The sequence below is a fragment of the Rana temporaria genome, chromosome 1 (assembly GCF_905171775.1).
Source record: "Rana temporaria chromosome 1, aRanTem1.1, whole genome shotgun sequence".
NCBI classification, from domain to species: Eukaryota; Metazoa; Chordata; class Amphibia; order Anura; family Ranidae; genus Rana; species Rana temporaria.
The window spans coordinates 500,402,795-500,424,947 of NC_053489.1; the positions used below are offsets into that span (position 1 = coordinate 500,402,795).

The following is a 22,153-nucleotide window of genomic DNA, read 5'->3' on the forward strand; positions in this document are numbered from 1 at the left end:
TGTACATCATGCTTTCAGAATTGCAAGCAGAAACTCTCGTTACCCCAACGCAAAGTCTGACTGGGGCCTTAAAGTGATACACACAGATCCACGTCCTGTCAGGGAGAGAAGACCAATGGTGTGTCCCTTGTACCTAGGGACAACCATCAGTCACCTCCCCCAGTCAGTCCCCTCCCCCACAGTAAGAATCACTCCCTAGGGAACACATTAACCCCTTGATCATCCCCTAGTGTTAACCCCTTCCCTGACAGTCACATTTATACAGTAATCAATGCATTTTATAGCAGGGATCGCTGTATAAAATGTGAATGGTGCCAAAAATGTGTGAAAAGTGTCCGATGTATCCGCCGCAATATCGCTGTCATGATGAAAAAAAAAAATCGCTAATTGCTGCCATTACTTGTAAAAAAAAAAAAATTGTATAAATCTATCCCCTATTTTGTAGCTGCTATAACTTTTGCGCAAACCAATCAATATTTGCTTATTGCAATTTTTTTTTACAATAAATATGTAGAGGAATACATATCGGCCTAAACTGAGGAAAAAAAATTGTTTTATAAAAAATTTGGATATTATAGCAAAAAGTAAAAAATATTGTGTTTTTTTTAAACTTGTTCCTCTTCTTTTTTTTTAGTGCAAGAAATAAAAACCACAGAGGTACAGTGTTGCACGACCGCGCAATTGTCATTCGAAGTGTGACAGCGCTGAAAGCTGAAAAATGGCTTGGGCAGGAAGGGGGTGAAAGTGCCCTTTAGGCAAGTGGTTAAACAAACATATCATACTTACCTCCACTGTGCAGTTTGTTTTTTCACAGAGTGGCCCCGATCGTCCTCTTCTGGGGTCCCACGATGGCTCTCCCGGCTCCTCCCTGTTAGAGCTAACCCCTTCTGGGAAGCTATCTCCCGAGGGGGTTACCTTGCGGGCGCGCTCCCGTGTGATACAGTCAGCGGCCATAGCCGCCGAGTGTATGACTCGGCCCGCCCCCTGGCATGCCACGTCATTGGATTTAATTGACAGCAGCGGGAGCGAGCCAATGGCTGCGCTATCAATCTAACCAATGAAGAGCCGACAAGCCGTTTGGAAAGCGGCACGGGATCATGCCCACTGAAGTTCGGGGCTCAGGTAAGTAAAACAGGGGGCTCGGAGGTGCCGGAGAGTGCAAGGTGTTTTTTCACCCTAATGCATAGGATGCATTAAGGTGAAAAAACACGAACCTTTACAAACCCAGATTGAGTTTAGCTCCACTTTATGACAGGAAATTGAGCATTCCTAAGGACCTACACGTGCAGCAAGTGGGGTAGGACTCAAACTCCACATGCAGTTAAGTTTGGTTCTAGTAAGATTTAAACATTTGCCGCCCGCCCAAAGTCATATGGTGTCATTGGGTTTGAGTGGTGATATCTGAATGATGCCTGCAGCTACAGGCATCATTCAGATATCTTATTTTAGACCTGGCGATTCCCTTCACCATAAGAATGAGCACAGAGGCTGTTAAGCTGCTAGATTGTTCTTATAGGTGGCAAAAGGGGATGTCCCCTCTCCTCTGCTGGTGCTTCTACCAACTCACCTGTGCGATCGGTGAGCCAGAGAAGGGAATCTGCTGGCACCGGATGCTGACAATAGAGATTTCCGGTGAGCCAGATGGTCCCCGGAGTCTCTATGGTTGCTTGGAGGCTAGGCGCGATGTTATGATGCGATTTGAAAAAATGCTGCTGGAAAGCTGAGATCTTTTTATTTTTTAGCAGGTTTCCCAGCCTAGAGGTGAGAACTGGGGACTCATTGACCCTCACTGTAAAGAGGACCTGTCATGCCATATTCCTATTACATTGGATGTTTACATGCCTTTTAATAGGCATACAAGTGATCAAAAAAATAAAGGAAAAATGTAAAAAGAAAGCATCAAACTAGAAAAATTAAACTAAAATTAACAATAAAAATGTAAAGTGCCCCGTCCGCTCGCAAAAGCAAACGCATATGTAAGTCGCGCCCGCATATGAAAACGTGGTTCAAGCCACACATGTAAAATATTGCTGCGAACGTTCGAGCAAAAGCAATAATTCTAGCACTAGACCTCCTCTGTAAATCAAAACATGTAACCTGTAAAAAAAAATAAAAAATTAAAGTGTCGCATATGGGCATATTCAAGTACCTAAGTTTCGCACTATTCCATGAGCATGTGCAATTTGGAAGCGTGACATGTTGAGTATCAATTTACTCGGCATAACATCATCTTTTACATTATACAAATAAACTTTGCAACTTTTACACCTCCTTTATGGGGCATAACTTTACGCCGTATGTACAACTTACACGCACCAGTCTTAGCCTGCGTCAGGCGCAAGTACGATCGTGAATCGGCGTATCTCCCTCATTTGCATATGTGAATAGAAAATCAATGGGAGCGCCAAATACGTCCAGCCTAAATATGCGCCCACTCTACGCCGGCGTAGGCAAGTTGCGTCGGTCAGATGAAGCCTATTTTCAGGCGTATCTTAGTTTTGTGGGCACGGCGCACAGATACGACGGCGCATATTTGCACTTACACAGCGTATCTCGAGATACGTCGGCGCAAGTGCTTTGTGAATCCGGGCCTGTATGTCTCTCTCGAAAGCACTGAGCGCCATTTCTCTCGGCTTTCCTCTTCTCTCAGTATGAGTCACTTCAGGCAGCTTTTCCTGAAACTGAGGCCGAGTACTCACGAGCAGACATGTCCAAGGAAACCGGTCCGCGGACCGTTTTCATCGGACATGTCTGCCCGGGGACTTCTGTTCGATGGCTGTACACACCATCGAACAGAGGTCCGCACGTAAACAATACGCGGGGCGTGTCCGCGGTGTCGCCGCATCGATGACGCGGTGTCGCCGCGACAACGTGGGCGGCCTGCCTTTAAAATGCTTCCACGCATGCGTCGAAGTCATTCGACGCATGCGAGGGATGGCGGGCGGCAGGACATGTACGGTAGGTCTGTACAGACGACCGTACATGTCCGGGCGGACAGGTTTCCAGCGGACTGTTTTAAAGCAAGTCCAGGAAACAGTTGTCCGCTGGAAACCTGTCCGATCCGCCCGAAATTTGCCCGCGGACCAGTTTCAGCAGACATGTTTGGTCGTGAGTACGGGGCCTAAGAGTTAAAATGGTGATGGGGACAGAGCTGCAGTACTCAGCCTGTGGCTGTTGTCCACAGCTGTGCTTGTTCCATGTACTGTGTGAAGGGGGGTGTGTCCCTCCCCTACAACCAGGGCTCAGAGCTTTCAGCTGTGTGAAGACTTCAGATCCCCACCCCTGTGTCTAGAACTAAAGAGAAATGCTTTCCCGTTTATGTTTTTAGAACAATCTGCTGAAGAAATGGCTACAGATACACAGCTACAGCTTACGTAGGAATATTTGTTTCATATCTGTGTATCACCTGATGATAGTCACTTCATTAGGTATATGTAAGGGTTTACAACCATGTTAAGATCACAGAAAGTGAGGTGCAAGAAAGGCCAACAATGCACACCCGGCGCCAAAGAACAATGTTAGAAAACAAAGCCCAAGTGATAGGTGATGTGACAATCTCAAAAGGAGAGCAGGAAATACCAAAATAAATATAAAATTGGTAAAATCCAAAAAGCAGCTATTTAAATAAATGGGAGACCATTTAAAAGTATAAAACCAAGTATCAAATATAAAAGAATCAAAAAGTTCAAAATGATAAAACAGCGCTAAAAAGAGTGGTAAAGGTAGCTCATGAAGGAGCTTAAAAAGAGGATCTGAAACAGTGATGCGTGGAGTGATCACTTGAAAGGTGTTTGGTGCACCCCACACCAATCAGATGAATGCACCCAAAGCAGTAAGAAAATGATAGCTGTGGAATACCTCCCCTGCAGGGGTAGAGCTTACCACAGCCAGGAACAATGCACAGTTATTAGTCCCTTGAGTACATCACTATCAGTCCTCAAACTGTCACGGATGATCATAGGGGGACACATGTAATGAGACAAATAGATACAGACACAAATGATAGTGCAGTAGTCTAAATAAAACACTCCCTATGTGTAGTATATTGATCCCCGATGGTAATGCCCGTACAGAGAAATCACTTGTAAATGAGCCAAAAAGTAAGGTAAGCAGAGCGATATCAATGCAGTCACCGCCGTCCTTTCAACGCCAGAGGCTGCACTGGTCCTATGGAGCGTGATGTTGTGATGGTCGAATCTGCGGATTCGACCATCACAACATCACGCTCCATAGGACCAGTGCGGCCTCTGGCGTTGAAAGGACGGCGGTGACTGCGGTGATATCGCTCTGCTTACCTTACTTTTTGGCTCATTTACAAGTGATTTCTCTGTACGGGCATTACCATCGGGGATCAATATACTACACATATGGAGTGTTTTATTTAGACTACTGCACTATCATTTGTGTCTGTATCTATTTGTCTCATTACATGTGTCCCCCTATGATCATCCGTGACAGAGTTTGAGGACTAAGGCCCCATACACACGATAGAATTTATCCGCAGATACGGTTCAGCGGACCGTATCCGCGGATAAATCCTCTCTAAGATTTCAGAGGATTTCAATGCGATGGCGTGTACACACCATCGCATTGAAATCCGCGCTGAAATCCTCTGCCGATGACGTGTCGCGCCGTCGCCGCTATTATGACGCGGCGACGGGCGCGACACTGTCATATAAGGAATTCCACGCATGCGTCTATTCATTACGGCGCGTGCGGGGAATCCCTTTGGACGGATGGATCCGGTAAGTCTGTACAGACGAGCGGATCCATCCGTTGGAATGGATTCCAGCAGATAGATATTCTGTGCATGTCGACAAATATTTATCTGCTGGAAATCCATTCCAGGGGAGATTTATCTGCGGATAGATATCCGACGGAGTGTACACACCATAGGATCTATCCGCAGAAACCCATTTGATGGGATTTATCTGCGGATAGATTCTATGGTGTGTATGGGGCCTGATAGTGATGTACTCAAGGGACTAATAACTGTGCATTGTTCCTGGCTGTGGTAAGCTCTACCCCTGCAGGGGAGGTATTCCACAGCTATCATTTTCTTACTGCTTTGGGTGCATTCATCTGATTGGTGTGGGGTGCACCAAACACCTTTCAAGTGAACACTCTACGCATCACTGTTTCAGATCCTCTTTTTAAGCTCCTTCATGAGCTACCTTTACCACTCTTTTTAGCGCTGTTTTATCATTTTGAACTTTTTGATTCTTTTATATTTGATACTTGGTTTTATGTTAAGATCACAGCTTCCTGCTGCTAGAGCCAAGAAAAAAATCCTTTGATCTGTGTGTTATAAGAATGATCTACAGAAGAAATTGCAGGAGATACACAGGTACAACTCACGTAGGAGGATTTGTTTAATCTCTGTGTATGACCTGAAGTCAGTCCCTTCACTGGGTATACAGTGCCTTTAAAAAGTATTCATACCCCTTGAAATTTTCCACATTTTGTCATGTTACAAACAAAAACGTAAATGTATTTTATTGGGATTTTACACAAAGTGGCACATAATTGTGAAGTGGAAGGAAAATGATAAATAGTTTTTAAAAATTGTTAACTAATAAATATCTGAAAAGTGTGGTGTGCATTTGTATCAATACTTTGTAAAACCACCTTGTGCTGCATTTACTTATGCAAGTCTTTTAGGCTATATCTCCACCAGCTTTGCACATCTAGAGAGTGACATTTTTGCCCATTCTTCTTTGCATAATAGCTCAAGCTCTGTCAGATTGGACGGAGAGCGCCTGTGAACACCAATTTTCCAGTCTTGCCACTTATTTTCAATTGGATTTAGGTCTGGACTTTGACTGGGCCATTCTAACACATGATCATGCTTTGATCTAAACCATTCCATTGTAGCTCTGGTTGTATGTTTAGGGTCATTGTCCTGCAGGAAGTTGAACTGAAGTCTTTTGCAGACTCTAACAGGTTTTCTTCTTCCACATGTTTGCTGTGTCCCCCACATGGCTTTTTCACAAACTGCAAACGTGACTTCTTATGGCTTTCTTTCAACACTGGCTTTCTTCTTGCCACTCTTCTTTAACCACTTCCAGACCTTAGGTGTTTTTCAGATTTGGTGTTTGCAAGACTAAAACAGTTTTTTCTGCTAGAAAATTAATTAAAAAACCCCAAACATTATATATATTTTTTTTCTAACACCCTAGAGAATAAAATAGTGGTCATTCCAATACTTTTTGTCACACCGTATTTGCGCAGCGGTCTTACAAGCGCACTTTTTTTGGAAAAAATTCACTTTTTTTAATTAAAAAATAAGACAATTTTTTTTATATATTGTGAAAGATAATGTTACGCCGAGTAAAATGATACCCAACATGTCACGCTTAAAAATTGCGCCCGCTCGTGGCATGGCGTCAAACTTTTACCCTTAAAAATCTCGATAGGCGATGTTTAAAAAATTCTAGAGATTGCATTTTTTGAGCTACAGAGTAGGCCTAGGGCTAGAATTATTGCTCTCGCTCTAACGATCGCAGCGATACCTCACTTGTGTGATTTGAACACCGTTTTCATATGCGGGCGCTACTCGCGTATTTTTGCGCTTCTGCGCGCGAGCTCGTCGGGACGGGGCGCTTTAAAACATTTTTTTTGGGGGTTTTCTTATTTATTTTTATTTATTTTATTACTTTTTACACTGAAAAAAAAAAAAATGATCACTTTTATTCCTATTATAAGGAATGTAAACATCCCTTGTAATAGAAAAAAGCATGACAGGTCCTCTTAAATATGAGATCTGGGGTCAAAAAGACCTCAGATCTCATAATTAGACTAAAATGCAAAAAAAAAAAAAAAAAATTTGAAACTGTAATTTTTTCAAATGACAAAAAAAAAAATTGTCTCTTTAAGAGGCTGGGCGGGACTGACGTTTTGACGTCACTTCCGCCCAGCAGAGCTATGGGGACGGGCGAAGGACATTTTTCCTTCAGTCTCGTCCCCGCACAGCTGCCGAACGGTCCCGATCTCCTCCACCGCTACCGACGGCTCCGGTAAGCGGCGGAGGGCGCGGGAGAGCGGCGGGAGGGGACGGGCCCCTCTCCCACCACCGATAACGGCGATCTCGCCGCGGAGACCGCCGTTATCGTGTACCAGACCGCGCACACTAAAGATCGATACCTCGGTTGTGGCAGCAGCTGCTGCCGTTACCAAGATATCAATCTTTAAAAATAGGACGTACATCGTCGTGCGCAGGTCTGGAAGTGGATAAAGGCCAGATTTGCGGAGTGCACGACTAATAGTTGTCCTGTGGGCAGATTCTCCCACCTGAGCTGTGGATCTCTGCAGCTCCTCCAGAGTTACCATGGGCCTCTTGGCTGCTTCTCTGATGAATGCTCTCTTTGCCAAGCAAGGATGGGCTCAGGCTTGTTCGCAGCTTCACATGCCTGAGCCCGCCAGGAAGCTTACACTGCGGAGCGCTAATCACAGGCAGTGAGACATTTCCCAATCAGCGGCTTCCCAGCCTGTCAGTTTAGGTGGACAGCCATGTCTTGGTAGGTTTACAGTTGTGCCATTCTTTTTCCATTTTTGGATGATGAATTGAACAGTGTTCCATGAGATGTTCAAAGCTTTAGATATTTTTTCATGATAATGTTTGTTCACTAAGGCCCCATAAACACGATAGAATCCATCCGCTGAAAAATCCCAGCGAATGGGTTTCAGCGGATAGATCCTATGGTGTGTACACTCCAGCGGATCTGTTTCCGCGGATATTTATCCCCTGGGATGGATTCCAGCAGATCAAATATTCGCTGACATGCTAAACAAATCTATCTGCTGGAATCCATCCCAACGGATGGATCCGCTGGTCTGTATAGACTCACCGGATCCATCCGTCCGAAGGGATCCCCCGCATGCGTCGTAATGATTCGACGCATGCGTGGAATTCCTTATATGACAGCGTCGCGCACGTCGCCGCGTCATAATCGCGGCGACGGCGCGACACGTCATCGCCAGAGGATTTCGGCGCGGATTTCAATGCGATGGTGAGTACACTCCATCGCAGAGAAATCCGCTGAAAACCTCGAGAGGATTTATCCGCGGAAACGGTCCGCTGGACCGTATTCGCGGATAAATCCTCTCGTGTGTATGGGGCCTTACAAATCTCGTCACAGAACAGCTGTATTTATACGGAGATTAAATTACACACAGGTGGACTCTATTTACTAATTAGGTGACTTCTGAAGGAAATTGGTTCCACTAGATTTAATTTAGGGGTATCAGAGTAAGGCCCCTTTCACACTGAGGAGTTTTTCAGGCGGTACAGCGCTAAAAATAGCGCCTAAATAGCGCCTAAAAAACTCCTGCCTAGCCTTCTCAGGCGATGTGCTGGCAGGAGAGAAAAAAATCTCCTGTAAGCAGCATCTTTGGAGCGGTGAGAGGAGCGGTGTGTATACCGCTCCTTCCCATTTAAAACAATGGTAAACCGCGGTAATACCGCCCGCAATGCACCTCTGCAGAGGCGCACTGCGGGCGGTATTAACCCTTTATTGGCCATTAGCGGGTGTTAATACCGCACCGCTAGTGGCCGAATCCCGCGGCAATTCCGACGGTATAGCGCCACCGCGCCTCCCGCCCCAGTGTGAAAGGGGCAGAATACAAACGCACGCCACACTTTTAAGATATTTATTTGTAAAAGATTTTGAAATAAAAAAAATAAAAAATACGCTTTTTGGTTGTAACATGTGGAAAATTTCAAGGAGGTATGAGTACATTTTCAAGGCACTGTATGTGAGGGTTTACAACCACTTTAATCATCATTTGACATATTAAAACTTACCAAAAGCGCTATTCAATAAGTCTGAGAGTGGACAACTTTACCTCTTTTCGAGTTCTCGTTGCAGCTTCTTGAATGATTTTGGCTATTACTTCCTTCATTTTTTCTATCTCTTCCTGCTTTTGCTTTTCTTTTAAAAGTGCCTGTAAAAGACAAAGTTCATCTACCAATCAACCATTTGCAATAGAATACCCTTAAATACAAACTATTTCAGTAACAAGTTTCAGTTTAAAGTAATATGGGCATATAAGGCTTCTTCATAGACCAGACAATATACAGAATGTATATCTTATAATTGCACAACCTAATGTGCATTGAGTTAAAGAATACAGGGCCAGATCCACAACGAGCGGGCGCAACGTAACATTTCCGATTTAAGTTACACCGCCGCAAATTGCCCAAGTTAGTGCCCGATCCACAAAGCACTTACCTGGAAATTTGCGGCGGTGTATCCTAAATCAGTCCGGCGCAAGGCGGGCCAATTCAAATGGGGCGAGTCCCATTTAAATTAGGCGCGCTCCCGCGCCGGACGTACTGCGCATGCTCCTGACGCTATTTTCCCGACGTGCTTTGCGGAAAGTTACGTTGCGCCGAGTTTTGTGAATCGCGACGGGTAAAAAAGAGTTGCGGCGGGAAAAATAAAAAATTTAAAAAAAAATTGACAGCGACGCGGGAAAGACGGGTATACTTTTACATGGTTTACCAACTTTACACTTTGTAAAAGCATCCCTATCTTTTTTGCGATGGCAAACTAACACTTACAGCGACTTCACGAAGGGAAAAACCTTTGTGGATCTCCGTAAGTGCTAATTTGCATACCCGACGCTGGTTTACGACGAGAAATGCCCCCAGCAGCGGCCGCGGTACTGCATCCTAAGATCCGACAGTGTAAAACAATTACACATGTCCAATCTTAGGGATATCTATGCATAACTGATTCTATGAATCAGCCGCATAGATAGAAACAGGGATACGACGGCGTATCAGGAGATACGCCTGCGTATCCCTTTTGTGGATCTGGCCCACAATACCTACAACAAAATTGAAACAAATGAAATAAAAAAATATAATCAGTGCATATTTCAAATGGAGTGAAGCACAAGATTCTCCAACTGTAAGGCCACACAGGCTTTTAATACTTGTCATTTTCCCTCATTGTATTTCAATTTTTTTTTTCTTTTTAATTAATTTCAAAAGTAAAGTGTGAAATGTTGTTAAAAAATGCAGCATGTTCGAATTTTTTTTTTTGTTGTTTTTCAGAATCCGAAAAATTATGTGAAGCCCACACACGATGATTTGAAATGAATTTTTTTTAAAAAGTTTTTTTACATGCTGAAAAATGATCGTGTCTACGCGGCATTAGTGTTACTAAACCCAGAACCCTGCATTGACTATACCTGGTCTTCCACAGTACACAGAACATGAAAATGCAATTTATTGTAATACAGTAAGGCCCCATTCACACGAGGCGGACTCCGTCGCTACGAAGTCCGCCTGCTCCCGCCAGCTCAGCGGGAGATCAGTCCGCAGATCTCCGCTGAGCTGGCAGATGACAAGCTCTTCTCTCCTAACTGAGCCGGGAGGGGCTTGTGCAGCGCCGCTGATTCCTATGGAGCGATCTGATGAAAACGGACAGCATGTCCGTTTTCATCAGATCTCACCCGATCCGATATGGATGGATATGGACGTATCGCCATACGTCTGATTATGGCGGATCGGGTCGGATGTCAGCAGGCATGTCTCCGCTGACATCCGACTCTCCATAGGACTGCATGGAGCGGCCGTTCAGGTCTGCCGTCAAAACTGACAGGCGGACCTGAATGGTCCGTCCGTGTGAATAGGGCCTAAAACGTGTTATTTATTTAAAAGTAAAATCTCACTTACAGCAAGAACAATAAAACCATGTCCATATGTAGAAGCCGGCTTTATCCATTATTCCTCTCACTGGTTTTATGGACTTTTCATATCAGTTTTCATAGTATTTCATTAATATTTATACCACTAGCACTTAATTTATGTTTATATGTTATTATTGGTATATGTCACCTTTTTCACTATTGGCACCTGACATTTTAGCGCAGCCTTTACATTTTTCTTACTGACTTTCTGTGTTATCTCACGGCAGAGCTGCCGCTGTTTTATGGTTCACATATATTTAGTTAGCGCGGTATTTTCTTTTATGTCATATGAGGCTGCAAGACCCCTGACTCTCTGTCTGGACAGTGCTGACTGATTCTTGAGCTGATCATATGCACACTCCTCCCAAAAAAACTCTCTAGCAATACACATCAAACTGAGAATGTGCCCAAAAGAATCTGTACTATCATGAGATGGATTGGGGACTGCGGAAGAAGGGGAAGATCAGAGAAAACGGGATCAAAAACAGCCTTTTTTACACAATGCGCAGGATTAACCCCTTAGGTTCCACAAAGAGTATAACAAGCTGCATATACAGACAGATTTTACTTTTGTGGGTTTAGTAACACTTTAACTACATGCCGACAGTTCTACGGCGGCAGGTTGGCTCTCCTGTGTGAGAGCCCGTAGCTCTACGTCGTCTCACGAAGCGGCCACTAGGGGCACGCGCGTGACCCTCGCTCGCTCCTGACTCCCGCGCGCGTGCCCGTCGGTCGCGATTACCGCCGGGCATCCGCGATCGCTCGAAACACACAGCTCCCGGGCCTGTCAGGGGAGAAATGCCTGACCGTGTGTTCATACAATGTATGAACAGCGATCAGTCATTTCCCCTAGTGAGTACACCCCCCCCTACAGTTAGAACACACCCAGGGAACATACTTAACCCCTCCCCACCCCCTAGTGTTAACCTCTTCCCTGCCAGTGTCATTTTTATAGTAATCAATGCATTTTTATAGCACTGATCACTATAAAAATGCCAATGGTCCCAAAAATGTGTCAAAAGTGTCCAAAGTGTCTGCCATAATGTCGCAGTTCCGGAGAAAAAAAAAACGCTGATCGCCGCCATTAGTAGTAAAAAAAAAATATTAATAAAAATGCAATAAAACTACCCCCTATTTTGTAAACGCTATAACTTTTGCGGAAAAAAATATGAATAAACGCTTATTGCGATTTTTTTTTACGAAAAATATGTAGAAGAATACGTATCGGCCTAAACCGAGGAAAACAATTGTTTTTTTTATATATTTTTGGGGGATATTTATTAGGGTAAAAAGTATTCATTTTTTTCAAAATTGTCGCTCTATTTTTGTTTATAGCGCAAAAACTAAAAACCACAGAGGTGATCAAATACCACCAAAAGAAAGCTCTATTTGTGGGGAAAAAAAGGACGCCAATTTTGTTTGGGAGCCACGTCGCACGACCGCGCAATTGTCAGTTAAAGCGACGCAGTGCCCAATAGCAAAAAGTGCTCTGGACTTTGACCAGCAATATTGGTCCGGGGCTTAAGTGGTTAAAACAAGTTTACCAGTTATCTCTACCCAAACAAAAAAAAAGCGACAATAAAAAAAAAAAAAAAAAAGCAATATTTTAACTTTTTGCTATAATAAAAAAAATGTCTTCAGTTTAGGCCAATACGTAATCTTCTACATATTTTCGGTATAAAAAAAAGAAATCGCAATAAGCGTTTATTGATTGGTTTGCGCAAAAGTTAAAGCGTCTACAAAATAGGGGATAGTTTTATGGCATTTTTATTAATATTTTTTTTTACCATTATGGCGGACACAGTGGACACTTTTGGCGCTATTTTGGGACCATTCACATTTACACAGCGATCAGTGCTATAAATATGCACTTATTTCTGTGTAAATGTGACTGACAGTGAAGGGGTTAACCAGGAGGGGGCACTGAAGGGGTTAAGTGTGTCCTAGGGATGTGTTCTAACTGTAGTGGGGATGGGCTGTGTGTGACACGACACTGATCACCGCTCCCGATTACAGGGAGCGGTGATCAGTGTCCTGTCACTAGGAAGAATGGAGAAATGCTTTTTTACATTAGCATTTCCCCGTTCTTCCTCTCCGTGATGCCCACAATGCTGCGCCTTAAAGACGACGTATAAGACGTGACTCCTCATCGCTTAACCGGAAGTAACGTGTGCGCTCCACGGACCTGCAACCAGAAAGACGCTGGAAGAACTAAGAAACAGCAGTCTTCAGGGTCAAGTTAGTCTGAGCGATCACACTATTTTATTTGCCTGAGTTTTTACATTTCTGGTACACATATATGTAAAGGGGGTACTATGGGGTTTTATTAAACTTTTTAAATGGTACTGCTCTATATGGATATTTATTTCCCTCACGTGTGATTGCGGAACCATATATCAACTAAAACCTATGGTGGAGAATATAAACGCTGGAAGTGGATGGTGATTGAATGCTCATATATGCTCATCATAAGGGGAACCAAATCCTCCAACGCGGTAAACATCCCTTGGTGAAAGGAGCACTTATGCTAAGACCATTGACCAATCACAGATATTCTTTCCTGCTTCACTAACTGTTATCTGTTATCTATATGAACTATATACAGAAGTCTTTCAAACGATGGTTTGATCGCAGCGCTACTACAGGGCTATTGTGGACTCTTCTCTCTGAGTTTTTTTAATAATACTGTTTATGCATGTTTTGTTATTTTTAAGCAGCTGCTACACATTGTCATCCACATCTTATTTGCTCTAATACATCTGTTTAGCTATATTTTAAGCACCGAGTGGTACTGCTAGGCAGGGCGTTTCAGTACTTTTGTATATATACACGGCGATCTGCCCAGCAGCGCCATTCTGCCGACATATATGGGGGTGAGTCGGTCGGCAAGCAGTTAAAGAAAAAAAAAACTGAAAGACAATGGCATTATGTGCTAGTATGCAATGCATACTAGCACATTATGAAATACTTACCTCCAGTGGTGCACTGTCACCGCTGAGAGGGCTTCCATCTTTAGCTTGTCTTCCTTCTGAGTTCAAGTGCTCCGGCCTTCTGATTGGCCGAGCTGTGATGATGCAACTCTCGCACATGCGTGTGGGAGTCGTGGCCATGGCACGGAGCTCTGAAGGGAAGTCCCAGGCGTCACCGGCTGCATTCAGTGTAAATATCTCCTAAACCGTACAGACTTAGGCTCCATTCACATCTAGGCGGACGAAATCGCGGCGTTTTGTCCCGCGAATTGCGGCGGCAAATAGCGGCATTTTGTACCGCGATTTGCGGCGACAAAACGCCGCGATTGTCCGCCTAGATGTGCCCCTCTATGGAGATGGTCCCCGAACGCCGAAAGCCGCCTGAAAAAAAAGGTCCGGGACCTTTTTTCAGGCGGCAGGCGACAGGCGTCCGGCGTGGAGATGTGAACCATCTCCATAGAGGGCAATGTGTTTCCAGCCCTCTGGCGGCAGCGGCCTCACACTACAGGCGACAAAACGCCTAGGTGTGAATGGGGACTTAAGAGATATTCACTGTACCTACAGGTAAGTATTTTTATAGGCTTACTTGTTTACATTAGAGAGCTGGCAGGTTGCCAAGATGCTGTTCTCCATGGATTAAAAGCTAAGGTTTCTGTATCTCTGTTGTGAAATGTAGAATTAATTTCTCCCCAATAACTACAGATACAGAGGTGAATGTGGGCTTGTTTTAAGGTGCTTATACTGCTTGATTATAGCATGTAAATACTTTAGTGTGATAGTTTGGGCAAAGGATCACTTTATACTTTACTTAAACAAACATTTCTAAACCTAGTTTCTAAATTGATCCCAATGAAAATTGTAGAATAACACCATTAAATGTAGAAACCTGCAGTAACTCTAAATTTATACAGAAACCTAAAACTGTGCAAAGACAAAAAAAAAAAAAACATGCTAAATCTTCTTTATCGGAAAAAGCCTCAATTTAGAGAAAGTGCTAAATACAAAATTTCCTTTGATTTTTGAAGATGATTTAGCTTATAACAGAGGGTGATCATTCAGGAGGTTTATTTGTTGCTTGGTGTAAAAGAATAATAACTGCACCTGGAGAAACGCTTGGAGCTAATGTGTAGGCTAATCTGCTGTCTCAAGCATCAAAGAGGACATGGCCTAATTTAGGCATGTATTGGGGCCTATCAATATACCTGTGTAGTGGAAACCCAATGAGGTAAAACACGACCTTGAAGGCCTTGCATTGCACCTAATGGAAGGAATTCAAACTGCACTCTAAGGCCGCGTACACACGATAGGATCGCCAGAGGACAACGGTCTGAAGGACCGTTTTCATCAGCCTAAACCGATCGTGTGTAGGCCCCATAGGTTATTTAAACTTCGGTCAAAAAAATGAGAACTTGCTTTAAAAATTAACCGATGGGACACCTAACCGATAGGTCAAAACCAATCGTTAGAATGCAAAAGCATTGGTTAAAAACCCGCGCATGCTCAGAATCAACTCGACGCATGCTCGGAAGCATTGAACTTCATTTTTTTCAGCACGTCGTTGTGTTTTACGTCACCACGTTCTGACACGATCGTTTTTTTAACTGATGGTGTGTAGGCGCGACGGACCATCAGTCAGCTTCATCGGTTAACCGATGAGAAGGGTCCTTCGGACCCTTCTCATCGGTTGGACTGATCGTGTGTACGCGGCCTAAGGCTTCGTACACACGATAGGTTAACCAGAGGACAATGGTTTGATGGACTGTTTTCATCGGTCAAAACCGATCCATAGGTTATTTATCCATAGGTTAAAAAAAAGCAATCTTGTTTTAAATTTAACCGATGGATACCTAACCGATCGGACAAAACCGATCGTTAGTAGGCACGACCATCGGTTAAAAATCCATGCTCAGAATCAAGTCGACACATGCTTGGAAGCATTGAACTACGTTCTTTTCAGCACGTCGTTGTGTTTTACGTCACCGCGTTCTAACATGATCGTTTTTTTAACCTATGGTGTGTAGGCGTGACGGACCATCAGTCAGCTTCATCGGTTAACCTATGACAACAGTCCTTCAGACCGTTCTCATCGGATGGACTGATCGTGTGTACAGGCTTTAAACTTTTCATAACTAGCAATGGATGCATGGGAGAACACTTCTAGACATGAAACACACTAGAACAGTGCTTAGGCGTGAATGTGTTTTAAGGCCGATACAATTACATAACCTGAACTCCTTGCTTTCCTTTATTAAGAATACTAAGGAGGGAGGAGCATGGCTACCAGCGTAGCTTTTAAAATAGATATGAGCGGAGTTGTGAGGTCACTACAGTTGCAACTAATGAGACATAAAACTGGTGAAGAGGTTGGTAGAAAAAAAACTAGCACCAGAGTTCAGAATTAATTCAAATATATATTTTTAACTTACTTGCTGGTAGGCCAATTAGGTGAACATTAAAGTAATAGAGATGATGCATATTTCATATAAACATGAATGCACAGACCAACCACTGAACAAATAATAAATTACAAGTCAAAGCAAATGCTGAAAAGTCTCTATGCCTAATTTCTGACGGTCTATTTAACCAGTTTACATTGCTGTTCACAAGGATTTCATGTAGCTAAATCCAGCTTTATCCCTTAATGCGTCCTTAGGTAAACAAGTGGAGAAGCTCACCTGAACAGACCCCACATCTGGTTGCAAAGCCTTCTTATGCAGCTGCTGGATAACCAGGGCATTTGGATAATTAACGCACTTTTAACAAGAATACTTGAGGCTGAGGTCAGCTAGAGAGCTACAGACAGAAGGTAACATTTGACCTCCTTTAAACAAGGTTTCATTTTCTCTTGGGTGAAAGCCAAAAGGCTGGTGTGCAATTCTAGAGTGACAGCAATTATATAAATTGGAGTGACACTAACATAAGATCTCATGCTCGGAAGCACAATAATTATTTAATTAACTGCACAGTGTCAAAAGGCATCAATTAATGTACAAAGTGACGAAATATGGTGCAGCTGACAAATCAGATTGACCAAGATGTCTAGTTAAGCAGTAGATGGTCTAGCTAAGCAGTAGATGTCTAACTAAATTTACGTTAATTTGCCATACAATACCCTCATCATTGAACGTAAGAAAGATCCATCTTTTAGTGGGAGATTAGAAAATCAGATGAAATATACCACTTTCGATTTGGTCGTATGCTAATTTGATCATCAGTAGTATTTTCTGTATTGTTATGCAATTTAAAAAAATAACCCCCATTTCTGCTAAGGAACCCATGAATCAGAAATGTCCTGACACCACATAGAAAAAAAAAAGGTGATTGCTTTCCAAGTCCCCCATAGCTTTGTTTAGACAGCACTCCTGGAGTTTCTAACATATTCTAGAAAACACTGACATATTTCCAGGGTCTTACCTGGCTTTTCACAATGTTGGCTTCCTCTACAATCTGCATACTGTCTCGTACTCTGGAAATAGCGTCGTATTTCTCTTGTTCCATTTCTGAACATTTTGCCTGTAGCTCCCCGATGTGTTTTTCCAATTGTGTTTTTTCCCCTTTTAACTGTTCTGCATCTTGTACTGCTGCTTTCAACCTTCATGAAAAAAATGGAAAATGAGGTTTATGAACATAAATACTCAGATCAAAGCAATGATATAAGCAACATTGACAGTCAGTCTGACCTAGATTTTACAGAGAATGCTAACTTTTTCCCTTTAAATGTAGTACAACTAGTGTATCTTATAAATTGAAATGTGACAGGTCATGTTTAATGCTTTTTATTACTCGCTCACTGTTGGTTGATATTTATAAGTAGTTCACTCATGAATCAGACACAAGCATCAGCATTCTAAGTATCAGACACGGTCACATATAGAAAGCACATTCAATCATATAAACTGTGGCTGTGACTTCATTTTTACAAGCAGAGAATACTGAGTAGTAGTAAAGTAGCTGCTCAAAAGCTAAGCTCAGTTGGAAGAGACATCATATGTACTCCTGATAGAACACTGGGGCTTTACTAAGAACAGTGTGGGTTTCACCACGGAAAATAAACATATTTGAATGTACGCAGGAAGATGACACTGGATAATGAAAGTTTATCCAGCTCTGTGTGCTGCCAATGATGACCTATTGAGCAACAGTAGAATAGCTAAAACACAGCCCTACCAGTGCTTGAGATTATTTTTTCCCTTGCACCAAAAACATTCATGAAAGAGGTTTTGCAGCTGCCAAAATGTCTCTTTCATGGCGGAGCCCAAAAGCTGGCCACACACATTACAGACTGATTGTTCAATCTACTTTAGATCTCCTATTGCAAGATCCGCCTGATTAATTATTATTGATTGTTTAAGAGGGTCGTTGCACTAAATATATATTTAAGGCTCCATTCACATCTAGGCGGACGAAATCGCGGCGTTTTGTCCCGCGAATTGCGGCGGCAAATAGCGGCGTTTTGTACCGCGATTTGCGGCGTCAAAACGCCGCGATTGTCCGCCTAGATGTGCCCCTAGGATGTGCCCCTCTATGGAGATGGTTCCCGAACGCCGAAAGCCGCCTGAAAAAAAGGTCCGGGACCTTTTTTCAGGCGGCAGGCGTACGGCGTTCGGCGTGGAGATGTGAACCATCTCCATAGAGGGCAATGTGTTTCCAGCCCTCTGGCGGCAGCGGCGTCACACTACAGGCAACAAAACGCCTAGGTGTGAATGGGGACTTACATGGAGAGAACATCGAGCAGAAGTGCTTGAGAATATTTTTTTCCTAGCAACAAAAATAAAAACATTCAGAAAATTGGTTTTGCAGCTGCTGGAATGTCTCTTTCATGGCAGAGCCCTAAAGCTGACCACACAAATTACAGCCTGATTGTTAACAGATCTAAAGTAAATTGAACAATCATGTATTGCAACGTTTTGTCTGACTGATTATAAATTGATTATTTAAGATGGTCCTTAAACAGCAGGTATAGAAAAGAATCACCCTCTTTAAAACAATCACAGTTTGTTGCCTTCCAGCCTGAAATGAAGATACACAGTTTTTTTTATTCACCTGTATTTACTCGGTGTTATAGCTTTCACTTGGATTTTAAAAGTTGCAAGAACATGTCAGATACAAAAAAAAATCAAATACAGTATCACAGAGTTGGAAAAAGGATTATCCCCTTGTGTCAGTATTTTGTTGAACTACCTTTTGCTTTGATTACAGCCTTTAGTCTGTTGGGGAATGTCTCTACTAACTTTGCACATCTAGACTTTGCAATATTTGCCCACCCATTTTTTACAGAACTGCTCAGAATCTTCAAGGTGCATTTTGGCAAAGCTCAGTTGTGACCGCACGTAGCCTTTCTTGAGGAGTGGCTCCCATACAAGCCAAATTTGTGGAGAATTTGTGATTATGTTGTCACATGCATACAATGACCACTCTTTGTCATAAATTCCTGCAACTAACTCAGAGTTGCTGTAGGCCTCTCTAACCAGTTATCTCCTGGCTCTTTAATCCAGTTTGGAGCGACGTCCTGATCAAGGGAGAGTCTGTGTTGTACCAAATACCTTCCACTTCTAAGTAATAGACTTCACTGTGCTTCTAGGCATTGATAAAGCCTTTTATTTTTTTATTGTTTGCTTCAGTTGCACTACCAGGCACTGAAATACTCCAGGAAAGCTCTTTTCATGCTGCGCTAATCAATATGACCACATCTGATCACAATTGAATGTGTTGAACGATGCTAGGTGTTGTTCAATCCAGAAGATTTTCTATATACATTTAGTAGGGTTAAAGGTGGCAAAGCAGCACTCTAACATTAACCTAAATGTAATTCTTAATTTTGTTGATGCCTCCCAACCACAGTAATACTGTTTATGAATCCATGGCTCCTTTGCTTCTCCTGCTGCTTAGCAATCATTCCTTTCACCAGTCACCAATCACATTCAGAAGTTCATTAGATAATCAAACATAAGTGTGGAGGGTTTGGGTAATTCGAATAACTGTGTGCGCTAGCCCAGCATCTCCGATCCTTCTCTCGCCTACCTATATAACCCTTTATACAGCTGCCAGGAGGAAAGAGAAAAGTATTACTATAGAACTGTCACTTGAGTGACAGCTCCGAGTCTGGTGGGGCTGCTAGATGGCAGTGCACAGCTGCAGTCTCAGGGCTTTAGGATGTCTACACAAGAGAGGTGTTTACAGGTACAGTAAATAACATACATAAACTACACATAACAGGATTTTTAAAACAGAAGAAGAGAAGAAACTCCTTTTCTTGGCGTACACCACGGGACACAGAGCCATTCATTACATAATGGGTTAAGGGTCACCAGTGGTAATTGGACACTGGCACAACCAATTGAAGTAGTCCCCCTCCATATAACCCCTCCCATCAGGGAAGTACCTCAGTTTTGTAGCAAGCAATAAGGTTCCCATAAGAAGGGGGGGCCTCTGTGTCCCTTGGTGCACTCCAAGAAAAGGATTTTACAGGCAAGCTGTTTTAAAAATCCTGTTTTCTTTCTCGTACACCACGGGACACATAGCCATTCATTACATAATGGGACGTCCCAGAGCAATGCTTCATATGAAGGGTGGGAGACACAGATCAAGCAGGCCGCTACGGACAAGTAGCCCTATACTGCTGCCTGCAGCACACTTCGCCCAAAGGGCGGAATCCTCATGTCCTTTTACATCTATCTGATAGAATTTGGAAAATGTGTGGACTGAAGACCAAGTTGCAGCTTTAGGCCTTGTACACACGACCGAACATGTCCGCTGAAACATGAAACATGTTTCCGCGGACATGTCCGACCGTGTGTAGGGCCTACCGGACAGTTTTCTGGCCTAGCGGACAGGTTTCCAGCGGACAAAAGTTTCTTAGCATGCTAAGAAACTTGTCCGCTGGAAGCCTGTCCGTCGGACATGTCCGATGGTCAGTACGACTCATCGGACATGTCCGCTGGCCCGAAATCCCACGCATGCGTCAAAGTGATTCGACGCATGCGTGGAAGCATTGAACTTCCGGGTTCACGCACGTCGCCGTGTCATCGTCGCCGCCACGTCACCGCGTATTCTATCCGCGGGGAATTTGGTCTGATAGTGTGTACACACATGAGACCAAAATCAACCAACAGACATGTCCGATGAAAACGGTCCGTGGACCGTTTTCATCGGACATGTCTGTTAGTGTGTACGAGGCCTTACAGATCTAAGCCAACAAAGCCTGGTGATGCACTGCCCAGGAGGCATTTATCGCCCTGATAGAGTGTGCCCTAACAGAAAAAGGAGGAGTTCAGTTCTTTAAACCATAGGCTTGAATAATTGTTTGTCGAATCCACCTGGAGATAGTGGATTTTGATGTCGCTTGTCCCTTCTTGGGACCATCTGGCAAAATAAACAAAACATCTGTTTTGCATATCTGAATGGTTGCCTGCAGATACACCTTTACTGCTCTCACTAGATCTAGAGAGTGCAATCATTTTTCCTCTGCTGTCCGCAGATCCAGAAAAAAAGAAGGCAGAACAATGTCCTGATTTAAATGAAAAGCCGACATCACCTTAGGTAAAAAGGTAGGATGGGGTCGTAGTACAAATAAGGGTCTTTGCAATAAAGAGATGCTAATTCAGATACTCTTCTAGCTGAAGAGATAGCAATCAAAAAAGCAAATTTCTTGCTTAAAAAATCTGTGGAATATGGCGAACAGGTTCAAAAGGCTGCATTTGCAACACTGACAATACTAAATACAGATCCCATGGGCACAAGGGAGACTAGACTGGCAAATTGATCCTCAGTACCCCCTGAATGAAAGCCTAAACTAGGGAATGAGATGCCAATGGTCTTTGAAAGAAGACTGATAGAGCCGATATTTGACTCTTAATGGTACTAAGGGCTAATTTCATATCCACTCCTAGCTGGCAAAAGGCGAGAATCCTACTTATGTCATATCTTTGAGGATTCCATTTGTTAGTTTCACACCATGAAACATATGCTTTCCAGACTCTATAGTAGATAAGCCTGGAAGCTGGCTTTCTGGCATTAATAAGTGTAGAAAGCACTGGACCTGAGATCCCTGGTTTCTTTAGAATGTGGGTCTCAACCGCCAAACCGTCAAATTTAGCTTTTGTAAGGAAGGATGGAACACTGGACCTTGCGACAGCATATCGTGACGAAGTGGAAGCTTCCAAGGTTTTCCTATCTTTATGATTTCGGCGTACCAAGGTGTTCTGGGCCAATTTGGGGCCGCTAAGATTACAGGAATTCTTTCCTTATTGATCCTGCAAAGTAGCCTTTGTAAGAGAGCGATTGGAGGAAACGCATAGATCAGTGAGAACTGATTCCACGGAATTATTAGAGCATCCGATCCGTAGGGCAGAGGATCTCTCGTCCTGGGCACAAAGTTGTCCATCTTCCTGTTGAAAATGGAAGCTAGCAGGTCTACATCCGGGGTCCCTCATCTCTGGCATATGGCCTGAAAGATCTCGGGGTGGAGAGACCACTCTCCTGGTGAC

At 43.3% G+C, this 22,153-nt stretch overlaps 1 protein-coding gene across 2 annotated transcripts in view; it reads right to left on the bottom strand.

The window, feature by feature from the left end:
* Window positions 1–22,153, bottom strand: part of SCLT1 (sodium channel and clathrin linker 1) — a 274,496-nt gene that overhangs the window by 98,951 nt on the left and 153,392 nt on the right. For both annotated transcript variants that reach the window (XM_040330836.1, XM_040330841.1), the window contains exons 13-14: window positions 17,082–17,259; window positions 8,845–8,943 (exon numbers count right to left, since the gene is read on the bottom strand). In XM_040330836.1, the coding sequence (XP_040186770.1) occupies window positions 8,845–8,943; window positions 17,082–17,259 (277 nt within the window). The remainder of the gene's footprint in view (window positions 1–8,844; window positions 8,944–17,081; window positions 17,260–22,153) is intronic.